At 45.2% G+C, this 16,028-nt stretch overlaps 1 protein-coding gene across 4 annotated transcripts in view; it reads right to left on the reverse strand.

Moving 5' to 3' along the window:
- The window catches only part of Prickle2 (prickle planar cell polarity protein 2), a 344,729-nt gene that overhangs the window by 33,291 nt on the left and 295,410 nt on the right, over nucleotides 1-16,028 (reverse strand). For all 4 annotated transcript variants that reach the window (XM_021164852.2, XM_029478412.1, XM_021164854.2 and 1 more), the window contains 4 exons: nucleotides 14,416-14,553; nucleotides 12,033-12,236; nucleotides 8,654-8,840; nucleotides 2,699-3,574 (listed from right to left, as the gene is read on the reverse strand). In XM_021164852.2, coding sequence (XP_021020511.1) covers nucleotides 2,699-3,574; nucleotides 8,654-8,840; nucleotides 12,033-12,236; nucleotides 14,416-14,553 — 1,405 coding nt within the window. The remainder of the gene's footprint in view (nucleotides 1-2,698; nucleotides 3,575-8,653; nucleotides 8,841-12,032; nucleotides 12,237-14,415; nucleotides 14,554-16,028) is intronic.

The raw sequence follows: 16,028 nt of genomic DNA on the forward strand, positions 1-16,028 counted from the left end.
TGTATGTATGTATGCATGTCAGTTCTGTTCCTTAAGGGAACCCTGATTAATACAGCATTTATATCTTACTTGTAGACCAATGGCCTGTGATGTTACTAATTAATCTTAATCTAATTTGAACAGTTACACGTGACTACTCGCTACTATATTAGACAGTGCTGATATCTGGACACTTTGTTCTCAACCTCCTCACACATAGCTCAGTGCTTCCTTTCAGAAATCAGAGGCAGAGGGACACTGTCCACCGTGATCCTCTGAGAATCAAGGGAGTTAACACCCCATCACCCCTATCTTAGGAGTGGAGACTGTGTTCTTCCTTTTTTGACCTTTCCCAGATTCTCATTTTGACCCCTGATTTCCTCATAAGGTCCCCTAATGTGAGACAGTTTTTGTCACAACAGACGATCCCAGAACATTTGTTCTAAGATAAACAGCATACATCATAACAGCAAGGAGCTGGGAGAAACCCCAGATTTCTGGGCTCCACCTCTGCCGAGCTGTGCCACAGAGGGCCTGGGAGGAAGCTGAAGAACACACATCGTAATCACACGTCCCCGGTCTCAGAGGTGGAAGCACATATTTACCTATCNTCCTCTTGAATAATTACAGCACACGGATGCTTCCAGGCACTCCTCACTGTACTGACTGCTCATTTCTACAATGTCAGGGAAGATGCTTATTCACCAAAGTCCCTTTTTTTCTAGCTGAAATACAGGAGTGGGGCCGGGCTGGGGGGAAGAATAGCTGAGCTCTGTCTTATGGGACAAGTGGGAACACAGTAAAAGCCTTTGAGGAGAGATAAAAGGTAAAACTCCTTGTATAGACAGCCCATCACTCAGGCTTCGGTTTGTCTAGGAGGGAGTTTAAATGGATCCTGCATCTTTTAAAATCTGTTATTAATTGCTATGAAGGATCTAATCAAGTGGGGCTCATATGGTGGCAGCAGCAACTGGATTAAGAAAAAGCATGGTTCTGAAGTCAAGGGCAGCTCCTTGTCTCATCTCTAAAACACTTGGGTCAACATCTAGTCTTGGATGGATGGGAGGGATCATGCAGGCCCTACTTCTCCCTGCTCAATCATTGGCTACTGATGGGGATAGATGGATGGAGAATCATCTCTAGATATGTATCCTGTTATCTAGATGTGTAGCTATTAGACGTGGACCTGCCAGGCTCCACTGGATAATTCTATTCTCATGGTCACTCATGGTTATCCTGGTTAACACTCAGTGGGTCCCAAATTAAAACAAAAAGATGCAAACATGGAAAAGGGACCTATAGGGAGGAGGGAAGTTAGCAGGAGTGGGAGGGGGATGAGAAATTGGGGCATGAGAGTCATCAGAATACACTATACNCATGTATGAAATTGTCAAAGGGCAAATTTAATTAATTTTAAAAAGCTGGATAATTCTCAAGCCCTCAGGNTCTGATTTTCCAACTCATAAATAAGAAAAATAATGTTTTCCTTGTAGTGTTGTGACAATTAAATTAATAGCTAATATTTGTGTTGTGCTCAGAACAATGGCTGGCATGTGGTATGGTTGGCTTGTGGTAAGAACTGTGTGTGTTAGCTAAAATGTTTATGTTTGTGACAACTGGTAGCTGCGGCGGAGCCCATCAGATGGCACTGACAGAGTTTACCACTTATATCCACAGTCTAAGTACGCCTAACCCACNGCCTACAAGACTTCATGAACCCCAGGATAGCTATGAATGTGGCTTTATACATTGGTAGATGCCATTATGTTGCAAGGTCAAAACATTGTAGATTCCCCCCACATCTTTGAGTGTAGGACCAGCTGTGAAGGTACACCCATGACACTGGTTTTTTTGCTAGTAGAGGGGCAGGCATTCGGCACATCCTANAGCATTCTTATTGAGCTGCAGACTAACACGTGCCTCTGCTGCGCTTGACTGAAACACTNTAGACAAGTGACTCACCAGCTGAGTCTCAGACAGCACTCTGGCTGGTTTATACATCCTGATGAATAAGACAAGCACACAGAACAGGCACTTGGATAGTAAAACCATGGTCATCTCATGCAACGGTCTTAGCTCTACAGCCACCTGGAAAACTGTTGGAGACANTATCCTGAGATGGTCTCCCTCCCTCCTGTCCATTTTAATCAGCCTGCTTCCTCATCTGTTTATATATGTTTTACATATTTACTTGAGATACTGGGGTTCAGAAAACTCTTGGAAACTGGGTTCCTCAAGCAACANCAGGCTGGGGCACTTACATTCCCAGTTGTGTNGTGAATACCACCACAACCTTTCCCACNAATGCTGCTGGCTGGCATGACTTCTTACCCATNGCCACACCTTATATATCCTCCACCCCCATACACAGACATTACTTCTCTCTAGTAGTCCAAAGGCAACGATGGTGGGCATGGTAGGATGACACATCGGACTGAATGTCACCAGAAGAAACGGACTAGCCACATGATCTCTAGAGTTCTATGAGGTAAGCTGAAGCCAGACCCCAGAGAAGATACCATTCCTCACTTGGCTCCTCCCCTTCTACTGGTAGTATCTGCCCACCTTTAAGCCTTGCCATATATCACAGGCATCCAGACTTTGGACTCGGACTTTCTCTAGATCCCATCAAAGACAGAAGCTATCTGACACTTCCTCAGCAGCCAGCTGGAGGAGGCCATTGTATAGGAAGATACTGATGTACTCAAGCCCAGCCTACCTGTTGCATTTGACAGGGCCAGTGATTCCATAGAGCCACGAGGAGTCTGTTCNGTGGGTGTCATGTCCTCTGTGTATTTCAGGGAACTGAGTGGACGACGGGGCCGGCACTGCTGAGTAGATATGCCACCTTCTTCCTCCTCCTCTTCTTCCTCATACTTGGGAACTGGGATGCTGCCTCGAGTTTCATTAAAGCTTTGGCTGGACATATCACTGTAGCTCTCCTGGGACATCAGCCTCCCCGGGTAATAGTCCTCACGGCATTCCTGGATAAAGCTGCCTCCATGCCCCTTCAGGGCCATTGATGAGCTTCTCTTAGGGTTGCTGAAGTGCTTGGCCCACATGTCAGGCTGGGCTCCTGCTCCCTGCCCTCCTGGACTGTAGGACGTTCTGATGTTGCACTGGCTGAGAAGCTGCAAAGGACTCTGGGATTGGTTCTGCTCCATCTTATTCCCATAATGGAAGGGCTCTTCCCGGCTCCTCCAAATGGGGTCCCGGTTGAGGCTGGGCGTCTGGCTGGACAGACTGAGGAGATCCATCTGCACTGACAGGGGGTCCACATCAGCTGAGAGCCGGTTAGAACTCACCTGCAGCTGGCTGTGCTGGTTCAGCATGGCTTCCTCTGTCTTGCCCTTGTTCTTGCCGATTTTGGCACTGCGGCGAGACTCCTTGGCTCTGGCGTTCTGGAAGGCAGAGTCAGATGAATCAGAGCCATTGGGGTCCTCCCCAGCACTACAGGCCCGTGAGCAGAATATCTGGCCTTGNTTTGGGAGGAATGGCCGCCCCAGAAGAGACTTCTTACAATGAGCACAGCAGAAACAGGTCTCTGTAGCATGCCAGTGTTGGCCGTCGTAGGTCATTTGACCTTGGTCAATTCCTGGGAAGCAAGAAACAGAAAGGAGGCTGAGGAGCTGGCTGAGCACCACAATACCACAAGAAACATCACACCACAAAAGACACTAGGCCAGTCGCTCCTCCATCAGGCCCAGTACAATCAGTGTCCACACTCTGTTACAACATAGTCTACTAGTCAGCAGACTTCCCAACTTCCCTTGCTAGCAGCATGGAGAATCTAGATCAGAAGAGCTTAGCCCTGAATTTTGCCAGAGATCTATTTTCCCCAAATAGCAACAGAAGTTGAACATCCCTAATCGAAAAATCCCAACTCAAAATGCTTCAAAAGCCAAAACTTTGGTGTCAACAAGACGCTGCAAGCAGAAAATTCTCTATAATAAAACTGCTTCGCACATAAAAAGTATTTAAGATGGCAATAAAAATATCTTGAGATTATATGCATAAGCTCTATAGGAAATATAAATGAGTTTCATGTTTAGACTCAGATCCTAACCCTCACGTGCCTCATTATAGAATGCACGGTTCTAAAAGCAGAACTAATTCTGCCTCCAAACACGTTAGCTAAGGGATAGTCCACTTATGAGAATACTAATCTGCTGAAACTCTTGGTTGTATGAGGTGAGTTCCTACCATTATTTCTGTTCTCCAGATGANGGAATGGAGACACGGAAGGTTACTGACANGCCCAAGGTAATCCAATCAGGCATCAGAGACCAGAACTCTTCCTCTGAACAGCTATAACAGTCTTGTCTTCTTTACTCTACTCGGTAGCTCATGAGCTGTCTCAACAACCTTCTTGGCCACAAGATGATGGCAGCCTTGGCTGCTTCTCCACCTTTTCTTATAGTATTTATACTTCCTTACATTATGCCATCATATGTATTACTTAACTCTTTCACAGAAAGTGGTGTTCTATGGAGACAGGGTCAGAAGTTTCCATGGTATCTCCAGGACCAGTGTAATAGGGGTTTTTCTTACTAATAGTAGGTAGATAGATGAACTGTATCACCACTCATTGTCAATCAAAGGGCAGTTACTGAAGCAGGTTGTTGGATGCTGTAGTGGATCTGTTTCCTCCTCAAACTCTATGCTCAGTCCCTAACACCTACCATGCTTGCAAGAAGTAGGATCATTGGAGAGCTATTTAGATCATGAAGGGTCTGCCCATATGAGTGAAATAATATTCTAATGAAAGAGACCCAAGGGAGCTTGTTCATCCTCTCTGCCATTTGAAGACACAGCAAGTGATCAGCTCTGAGCCTGAAAGTGGATCTTCTCAGACACCAAATATGCCAGGTCCTTTATGGTGGCCTTCACATCCTCTAGAACTATAAGAAATGTTTCTACTGTCTAGAAACTGCCCAGTCTGTGGTCCTGAATAGACAAGATCAGTGGAAAGGAAACATAGTGGGCTTCAACTCTCAGTGGGGAAAATCCTGATGGCTCTCAGTAAGGAAAGACCATGGGTGTATAAGATGATGACATCCCCATGGGTGAACACTCTTCACCTACTGTCATCAGGAAAGGAAGAGACACAGTTCCTCCAGGGAAGGACTCTGCTGCACAGAATCCCCATGGTCCTATGTGCTAGGAACCTCCCACATTTCTTTTTTCTGCTCTTGTTTCTCACTATTTCCTCTGCCCTTTTTTTNGAAGGAAAGAGAATCCTGTCCCAGGGGATGCCATCCCTATGCCAAGCATNAGCTTAGGGCATTGAAACCACCTTTGNAACAAAACCTTGGCTAGTAGTCAACAGTATCTCCTAGTCCTGGGGTCTGATCTATATATAGATGGCTCATGACCAGGGCAATGAGAGGGTCACCTAGGGCTTCTGAGGGTGATATAATAGGCTATAAGCAGGCAGTCCCTGCTCCAGGGACAGCCTATTAGACTAGAAACCCATGGACAAGAACAGATCTCATAAGACTGTCAATGCATGATGATAAAGGTCTCTTCAGGAAGACAGCACAAAAATGAACATTCACTTTTAGTAGCCAGAAGGTTACGAGGGGTGAGCAAGAATTGATGGAGAAAGAATTTCTGGAACCAAAGTGCTGTTAGAAACAGCTTATCTCTAGCTGGCTCTGGCTTTGCCTCTGCCCAGGTATAGGCAAGAAAGAGGCAAATTCTTCTTTTACTAGATGTTCTCCAAAGTGGGGAAGGAAGTGTCTCTTCCCTTAGGCACCAATCCCTAGGACAGCAAGAGGGGGACTTTGTGAGGACAAGAGCTGTTTCAGAGCAACTCCAATTGAGAGGGCCACTGTGAGACTCAACTCTACCCTCATGACCATCAGCATTCTCAGGTATATTGAGGAAGGAAAGCTGGGGTGGGGCTGGAAATAGAAATCTCTAGGCTGGAGCTCCAGCTAATGCTCCTGCCTAGGCCTTTGGGAGAAGCAGTGGGCTGTACAGGGATGCAGAGATATGTACAGAGAGTGGGGCCAATTCAGCTCCACCACTTGTGTGTGTGTGTGTGTGTGTGTGTGTGTGTGTGTGTGTGCTGTAAAACTGCCAAAGCCCATATGTTGGGGTTGAATCTTAGTTCTGTGCTTTCTGTTGGTGTGGTGCCAGGCAAGGGGCTTCACTTCTAGGCTTTGCTTTCCTNGGGGGAGGCACAGGGANGAACCTATGCTGTTGTGAGTGACTATGTAGAGAGCTTAGTCCCAAGCTATTGAAATGGTCTTTCCTTCAGTTTGATTAGGTCTAAAAGCCTAGTTTCCTCTGTGCAGGAGGCCACTGTCTAGATGCTGTCCAAAAGCAACCCCTGAGACTGTATAGCCTTCTCTTTCCTCCTCTGCAGTTTTCCTTCTGTGTCAAGAGTCCTGAGAGCTCATTTTGGTATCTCCAGCTGCCTGGGATCGTTGACTACAGGCAGTTACTTAGTGTGGTATCCCCACAGCTGAATCCTTGCCCCTCTCCACCAGAGAACTTGGAAGGGTGGGTCCTTTGCCCTGTCCACCACTATGCTGCAAGGGAATGTGCTCAGAGGTATCAGAGGAAGGCCAGGCTTTCTGGGATAGGGCCTCACAGGACAGCATGGGGAGAGGCGGGAGTGAGGGGGAGGCAGATTACAAAGCAGCCCAGCAGGCAGCTGAACATTGCCTCTGATAAACATCATCAATGTGAGATGGCGCTCTGAACTACTCCTGAACTCCAAACATCTGGAAAAGGGCTCTGTGTTCAACATCTAAGCATGCCTTCTTAAAAAATCTCCCCTCTAAGCCCTTTAAGCACTTCTCTAAAGGAGCATGCATCTGCAGCCACCACAGCCTCATCTGTTTATAAGACTGTTTACTCTGCTAAGCACAAGCAAGAGTCCTGTTGCCTTGGTAACGGCTGCCTGATGTAGGATCTGCTCTGAGCAGCTGCATAAATATGGAATATTTGTACAGTATGGTCAGAAGTGTGACATCAAAGACTGGGGTATACATGATACACACAACAGGATCTTGCTGCCCTAGAGAAATTATGTTTTGCAGAAAAGTAGCCTTTAAAAACTCAGGGACAGCAACTTAACTATAGCAGCAGACGGACTGCAGGAGGGAAATGTGGATGGATGCCTTTTATGGATTCAGGAGGAAGGGGGGGGGATGCCAATAAAAGCTGTGGACAGCTGAACGAAGACAGAAGACAGAGAGAGGGGCCATTTGAGGTACACATGAGCTAGTCATAAACGAACTTTTCTCTTCTAAACTTCTGGGAGAAAACTGCAAGTAGCCATTTGTGGCAAGACTCATGGCCTCTGTGGAAGGGAAAGGATGCAGAAAAGCTATGGAAAAGGTGGCATCGATGCTGTGGGTCAAGCAGCACTGTGGGTAAGTCCTGACCAGCAGACTTAAAGCTACGCATTAATAACCTGGGACCGATACATGGCACTGCTGTTTCTGCTATGGTCCCACCCACTCCTCTGCCTTATATGTCCAGTCACAAGTCCTAATTCAAAGCACCAAAGAACATCAGCATGTCTGTCTGTGACAATCCTGTAAACAGAAGGGTTCCTGGGTACCTTGGTCAAGGGGCCGTATAGTGAGATGGAGGGAACGTGGGAGAAAGGGTCTTGCCATCACTTAAGTCCTGAAGGCAATGTTAGGACTGTCATTTCTGATGAATCCTTTGGGATTCTTATAAAAGATAATTGGAGGGGAAATGGAGTCGTACACGGAGGGCTCCCACATCTCCTCACTGAAGGTATGACATTGGCAGCTTCCAAATAGGCTCCTTGGAGTTTTATGACCAGAGAAAGGTCACACTATGACCACAGACATTTGTCCACAGACAAATTCTTAAAACATTTCTTAAACAGCATGGCATTCCCNAGATGCTAGAAAAGGCAAGGCAAAAGCCTGTCTGACGAACAGGCTGAAGGGTTGAACAAATTGGGATGATTCTNATGGCCTCCAGTCTGTCACAAACTGGAAGCACACAGCTTGTGAACTGTTTGCTTCTTCTCTGCCTTTGGCTTAGCTCACTGTTGTTTCGGTTTTTAGAAGGCACACTTGCTGGAAAGCCAGGGACCACCCTTCTTTACCAAAGGGCCCCACACCCCATTCTTCCCTTTGCCCATTCCCAGCCTTGTCCAGAAGATCATTGAGGGATGTGTTTTCTCCCCACGTTTCCTTTCAGGGCTTCACACTTTTCCCAGAGCATGGAAGAGTATACCACATAGTCCCACTTGAAAGTAGACCTATGGCTAAGCCAGGACTGATAAGATTCCACCCAGAGGAGCTGACTGGGAGATTGGTATAGCCAATTCCTTCCTCCTTTTGTGAATACAAGTGTTAAGGTATGTAAAATGTGAGCTGTAAGGCATAACTTGAGAAGCATCCCAATCACCACGTGATTGCTTGCTCCTGAAAGATGCCAAGAGAAGGCAAACTGAGCTGACACAGGAGAAAAACAAAACAGCAGGCATTGTTTAACCCTTCATCCACCTCTACCTGAAGTAAACACTCTGGCTTTTCTAGTAAAATGAGTGAAGAGATTCCTTTTCACTTAAGCTAGTAAGAGTTGGCTTTTTATTAATTGTAACCAAGGGGATTCGAACCNTGGCATATTGAGGCCACCTGGGAAGGATCAAGCTAAGCGCCAAGCACAGCCTTACCTATATGTTGGGCACAGGTATCACAATATTCTGCATACAGGGACTCAAAGCAGTGGCAGCAGTAGGGTCTTCCCTCCTTCATGATGTAGCGCTGGCCCCCCAGCACTGTCTCACACTCAAAGCAGCAGAAGTGTCTCATGTGCCAGTGTCGTCCCTCAGCCTCTGTGCACTCATCTGCAAAGATGATCTGGAGACAGGAAGCCATCAGGTCAGTGTGTAAGACACCATGAGCCCACCTTGGAGGAAGTTACGAAGCCCCAAACTAAAGAGGCAGAAAGCAGGGTGACCCACAAATTGTCAAACAACATCGCATCTATGTAAGCTTATTCATCATATGGTACAAGCTCCACAACTTCATCTTCCTGAAGCACAATTAATTTGGTTCCACATTTTAGTGGAGAGCTAATGGTGTACCATAGGGCAAAATGAAAAATAGCTCATATATTTGGCTGATGCATAGTGTTCTCTAAAGTGGGAAATGCCATATGAATCCTTGGAACTCTCTTCTCTTTCTTCTTGAAACCATAAAGCTGGGCAATGCTTGGAATGCATTTATTCATGACAGTAATCTTTAGCTAAGGAAAGTGACTGTTTCCTCCAGTGGCCAGTTGGGCAGCTGGTCATGGTCTTCACCACGCCCCAGTGCCTCGGAATCGGTCACCTTCATGTCTAACACTCTCCCCACCATGAGNCGTTTTAGGTTTTGACAGGTCAGAGTTGTTTTCAACTTCAAAGCATGTATGTCAAAATTTATTATGATCCTATAATCATCAGTTTAGTGGGGTACTGCCCTAAAAACTAACAAACAGATAAACTCTCTNAATTGAGAGATCAAGAATTGTGGGTGTGCATGTATATGTACATGTGTGCACATGAGTGCATACGCATGTGTGTATGTGTGTGTATGCATGGCACTTGGTTGTCAAAAGTTGTGTTCAGACTACACTATGGTAGAAGAATAGTGTTCAGCAAATACGGCTGCGATAATCAGAAGCCTTGTGTAATAGAATCCGTTGAATCCCTACCTCTCAACATTAACAAAAATTAACTGAAAGGAGATCAATGACCTAACAGGAAAAAAAAAAGGAATAAAATTCTTTTAAAAAGCTATAGTTATACATCTTCTTGATCTTGGACCAGGCAATTGTTTTGTAGATATGGAAACACAACTGCACATGACATATGTAAATAATAGGTCAGGTGGACTTCATCCAAATTAAAAATTTCTATGCTTCAAAAGATATTAATAAGAAAGTAGAAAATACAGACAGAGAACAAGGAGACCAGATTTGTGAACCAAATCTGGTTCTGTGTACCTGATAACAGACTTGTATCCAGATCCTATAAACACCCTCACAAGTAGTTAAAAAAAAATTAATCTAACTGCAAAAAATGATCAAAGGCTTTCAGATTTATAGTTTCCCATCCCAAAATGAATAAATGCATAGACAAAAATATTTAAAAGATACCAACATTATTAGTGATTAGAAATTTATAAATTCAGATAGCTTTGTGGTATCATTTTATATCTAGTAGAATGGCTATAATAAAAAAAGAATACAATTACAGAAACTAAAGAGAACATGTGGGAACTGGAATTGCCTTCTGATAGTGAGAGAGAGAGAGCAGGCAGCTGTTTTAGAAGATAATTTGACCTTCTCTCAAAAGCGAGGCTTAGAGTTGTCATGAAAAGCATTTGAAATGTAAAATTCATGTATACCTAGAAACTTACACATGAATGTTCCTAAGTAGCGTGCTTCATCACAGTTAAAAGCAAAAACAAATAACCCTCAGTTACTAAATGGCTATGCCAAATGCTACATAGTCATAAAACTGTTCATGTAGATTCATTTAATTACTCAGCCACAGGAAGGAATGAAGAGCTAATATTTGCTATAACATAAATTAACTATCAAAACACTGTGCTAGGTGGAAGCAGCCGGATACGAAAGGAAACATTACATAATACTATTCATTTGAGATGTCTAGCATTCTTGAATCCAGAGACAGGGACAAAGCTGGGAAAACGGGTTAAGAGGAAGAGAATGGTATCTAGTGGATACAGGTTACTGACTTTTTGGTTGCTGAACACGATTCAGGATCAGGCAGTAGAGATACTTGTTCAGCTTCATGAATGTGCACTTGTGTGTCTGAGTCAGAAGGCGAAAAGACTGCCTCAAGTCCCCAGAGTTTGGCTCATATCCAGTTTTCTAGCAAGGGCTGGAGAGTTGAGCACTTCAACCTTACCATCAGAATCTACATAAATAAAGGCTCGCCAAATCTCTAGAAAAGTGGACCCCTTCAGGCAGTTCATAAGAGACAAATACCTTGTCCTGGTGGATCTGACAGACACAGAGAGTGCTGCTTCCAGATCTCGGTTTATAAGCTCAGCCAGAAGCACAGAGCTACTCTGTGAATTGGAGTCCCCTGTCTAAGACCTTCCTCTAAATGGTTCCTAGAAGGGGTCAGGTTTAGAACACTCTTCTTTCTATTCCTAGCTTCTACAGTGAAGGCAAGCTTTCTACTCTGGGGTGCCATGGTTACTTGCTACTTGGGTATGCTTCTAGTGGGGAAAAATTGCCAAGCAGGAGCCTTGCATGCCATTCTGATTTCTTAGGACAAGGCTTTCAAACACCTGTAGCGGCAGGGGTGGAAGGATCCAGATAGGTATCCATCGACCTCTAAAGCTTTTGTGGGAGAAAACCCAAATACTACCACCCACTTTATTTCCCTCTCTAGACAGTTTTTTTTTTCTAGAGAATCTTCTAGAAGTGGAGCTCTATTTCAAATGTGGACTTTCCAGATTTTTAGCTGAAATCTAAAGTTGCTCAAAGGCTTCTGTATGTATGTATGTATGTATGTATTGTGTATATGAATGTGTGTATATGTCTATATGTTTAATTATAAGAGATCTTGTACCAGTTACATGCCATTTGAAAATTTCGGTGGCTGTACCATGTGTCCCCCCCTTACCCTATTCCTACACAAGAGTCTCTGAATCCATCATGATGAGTATGGTTAGCCAGATCCACTGTGACTGGGGCATGGGTGATGTTTCTTTCTGAAAAGGGTAACATAAGTGAGTAGAGTCACCTATGGCTGCCTCCCTGTGTAGGAAGTTAAAGGTCATGAGCATACATATGCTGTGGTGCAACATAGGGATGGTGGGGGAGGGGTGAAGACACAGGGAATGGTCTATGGGAGATGTAAATATGTGTATGAGAGAGAGAGAGACAGACAGACAGAGAGAGAGACACAGAGAGAGAGAGAGAGACAGAGAGAGGCAGAGAGAGGCAGAGATGACACTGAAGGTGTCACCCCTATCTTCCAGGAATATACTGGAACAGTTAAAATATTCACACGTGGGCAGGGCTCTAACCTCATCACAGGCTGCACAGCGTGGCTTCAGGCACTCCGCATGGTGCCTGCCACAGTAGATCTTCCCATCTTGGTAAAAGTAGATGAGGTCAACCAGAAGCTCATTGCAGACGGTGCATACGAAGCAGGGTGGATGCCAGCAGATGCCATGGCCAGCACGTGATGCAAACACAGCNATGTCGCCGCCCTTAATCTGCCCTCCGCACTGTGAGGGGAACAAAGGGCAGCAGCATCAGCGGGAGCTCTCACAATAGTGAAAGAATGACCCAACTAATACCAACGGCTAGCTACTAGGGAGGTATGTGGATACTAGTTAGTCCCTTGCTCTACATTCCTCTTGTTCTTTCCAGAGGCCCCTGCCCCAGGGCCTAAGTAAGACAACTTGAGTAACAGAGAGTGAGAAACTTAAGGTGTGAGAGATGGATTCTCAGGATGGTAGTGTACAAGGGGATCAGCAGACATCAAGCCAACTTACAGAGCATGAAGCATCTATTACATATCTCTTACAAAGCCTAAGCATCTCTTACATATCCCAAAGCATGTGCTGAGGCACAGCCAAGTTAACATCATTAGGAGACGCTACGGAGAGGGGGCTTGGCTGGGGCGAGGGNCTGCATTGCTGAATGAGAGGGGACTGGGTACATAAACCCATTTACTCTTAAATAGCTTCTTCCTTTCAGGCATGCTTTTTTAGCTCTCTACTAGCATCTCTTCATCTAATCTTGATTGAACAGCACTACTCTTCAAGACCAGAGTATACAAAGCAGAAATGACAGATGACTCATGCTTACAGCTAGGGTTAGAATACAGTTATGTTCTGAGGGTCTTGGAGGAGAAGGAGGAGGGGTGGGCTTATAAAGATGCTCTCTGTTCATCATGGTGTTGGTCATGAGGTCATGGCACGTGTCTAGCAGGATGGCTCACATAGGTGGATGGGCTCTACAGACAATGACTGGAGAGTAAAAATGGTGCCTCCAAGTGCTTCTCCCAGTGTGGATTTTGTATGATTTAGTATGATCCATAGAATGAGGGCACAGACTTGAGGAATGGTTTCTAGTAGGTTGTGTATGTGATACTACAACACAGAAGGCAACAACCCTCTCTTCCATGATTATGAAAGAACGGCTAAAGTAGCCACACACATAATCATATATAATCCCCTCCCCCAATCATTTCAAAGGTTTTGTATGGAAGGCCTTTCTGCTTCAACACTCCTGACATTATTCTGCTCACATGTGGGCCTGATTTTTCTTCCCCTTTAAGTAAGCCCCAGTCATGAGGAGCCTGATCTGAGAGTGGATGAGGCACTGAATTGAGCACAGTAAGTCTGATATTCCTCATGAGCACCACCCATTTACATCTCGGGAATTAGTCTCAAGGACTCATTTCAAGGATAATGACCCATTGCCCCCTCACTGGTCAAGCAGTTTTGTGATTCATGACCAGATTTGTTCGGTTATTCCTGTGAAATCTCAAACTGGAGTTCTAAAGACTACCCTACTCCTCTCAGATCGTCTCCAGCTTTCTCTCAACAAGCAGCTAGCCTCTCACCCAGAGCTTGAGTTAGAAGGAGCTGCNCAGAGACTGGGAAGATTGAGAGAAGGGTAGGCAATGGTGGGCTTCCCTGGAAAGCAGGAATGGGAGGGAGGAGGGGTGAGGTTAGTTGCCTAGGCATATGACATGCCTTTCCTCTACCACACCCTAAGCTTGCTACAGCAGAGTAGGCAAAAGGTACATCTAGATCCTTCAACTCAGTGATGTCCTAAGGAGATGGCATGGGGTTTCTTAGACCCTCAAACTCAGACTAAGGTTAGGTGCCACCCCTCATATGGTCCCTTTAAAGGTCATCCATCCATGCTGGGATGATCCTGAATGAGAAACTGACTCATGGTCCAGATAACTCTATTTTCAAAGGATGAAGCCATCACTCTGTGTGGTCCTTCCAGTTGTTTATATGGCTCTCCATGAACTCTGCCTCCATCTGCCACGCCTGCCCTTTATGCCTCTGGATCCAGCCACAGGCCAGCTCACTGTTTCTTAAGGCAAGGTCTGCATGCTTCTTCCTCTGTACATCTCTGCATGCCTTTGCTCAAGATACCACCTTCTCAGTGTGGTCTTTTCTGACCATCTTGTTCAAGGCTACAGCCACCCTGCCTTCCTAGCCCTTCCTACCCCATTCCCTGCTGAAGTTTTCCTATTATACTGATTTGGTGTTTGTCTGATGTCTTCCCCTGGTGCATACCTCTTTTCATGAGGAAAACTAAGCTTTCATGTCTTATGCTCACTGCTGTATCTTCAAGGCCTAAAAGAGGGCTGAGCAGATAACAGGCATTTGCTGCAGTCACTGTATAACGAACCTCTTCCCTGTCCCAGTCCATCCTCACCTGTTCACAAATAGCTCCTGTCATGGTGACGGGGAAAGGCCTGACATTGCCTCGGCCCAGGTTCTCACGTTTCCTCTGGTTGCTGAACAGCTTCAGTTCCCTCTTTTCTTCCTCATCCAGGGAGTTGCAATACCGAACCTGAACATACAGAGGACGACAGCACAGAGGAGGCTTCATTGCTCCAGGGAAGTACTGACATCCCCACCCAGGGCTCACAGAGACTCTGCTACTTGGTTTGACACTTGCTGAACATTACCAAGTCCAGGCTTGGAGCTAACCAAGGTGAGCCAGCACCAAGAAGGGTGATAAGCAAATGGGCTTTCTAAAGGCTGTGAACTCTGGAGTTCATGCTTCAGGCAGGCTAGGTGTTTGAGAACTGCTCCTCACCCTTCACACTCTTCCCACATGTAGATCTAAGTCACCAAGAGTGGCTCAGAGATGACAACTTCTGGGAACATCCTACTTTCCAAACTGTANGGAGCAGAAGGTTTCCTGTGTCTACGGGAACGGCCCCCACAAAGAGGAATGGCTGCAACCTGGCTGTAGGCATGCATGCATATATCATCTGGCCTCCGTCTCCCTTTGGGATGCAAGAATAGGTGGACTTTCGCCTGGATTTCTACTAGTGTNACAAATATGAGAGAGATTTCTTTCTTCTTTTTAAACCACAGAGTGTCAAAGAATTAAGGGAGGGACAGTGAGGGTATACATATCCAGAATCTGTCGTTCTGTGCCACTGTTTATGCCCTTTGGTGATTGTGTCATAATCCTGAGCTATTGTTTATTGATGCTACTTTTAACTATGACTCACTTTTGGGTGCATTTATTTAAAAGGAAGGCAGATTGCAGCTACATACAGGNAAATCAGTCACCCACAAAGATGGGAAGGTAACTCTAAAAGCATAGAACGAAACCACAGTTTCCCCCAGGTGATCACGGCATCTTCAGCAGATGTTAAAACTGATGTGCTTGCTTAAAATGGGAGAACAGAACGGGCTGCAGGGGCACTAGGATGCCTGCTAGGACCAGGCCNAGTGCTCCTCCTTATCCGATTATGGCAACACAAAGAGGAAATGTGATTTAAAAGGAAGTAAAACTCTCATTACAGATTCAATGTCATATACTGCCATGCTCAACTCCTACCCCAAGTCNTGCTTATGCCTTCCTTTGGGATATGTGGTCCTAAAGCTCTTCATGGTTTCTTCTGGAGTAATCTATATATTAGAAATGTTGGCTGAATTGCGCCGATAATCTTTCATAAAGAAAATGACAGGAAGCGTTTTCAATGAGAGGACTGTTGTGTGCTAATCTGAAAGTCAGGACAGCTATGTCTGTCCAAATCGTGTTGTCTACATGAAAAGAGAACCATTAAGTCTTTGCTTCAGAGTCGATCTCTGTCTTCGGAAGCGGCCATGCTACCATGCCAAATGAATCAATCCTGTCTCCTGGCTTTCATCAATCACATTCTACCAACATGGAGTCGTGATCCAAGTGATGTCTATTTAATGAAAGTACTGTTAAGTATAAACAGAATGAACCACTACAAGCATGGGACAGATCATTGTCTTCTCTCAAGTGATAGTTAAAAAAAAAAAAAAAAGAAAGTCTTCAGA

This window comes from Mus caroli, chromosome 6, assembly GCF_900094665.2.
Source record: "Mus caroli chromosome 6, CAROLI_EIJ_v1.1, whole genome shotgun sequence".
NCBI classification, from domain to species: Eukaryota; Metazoa; Chordata; class Mammalia; order Rodentia; family Muridae; genus Mus; species Mus caroli.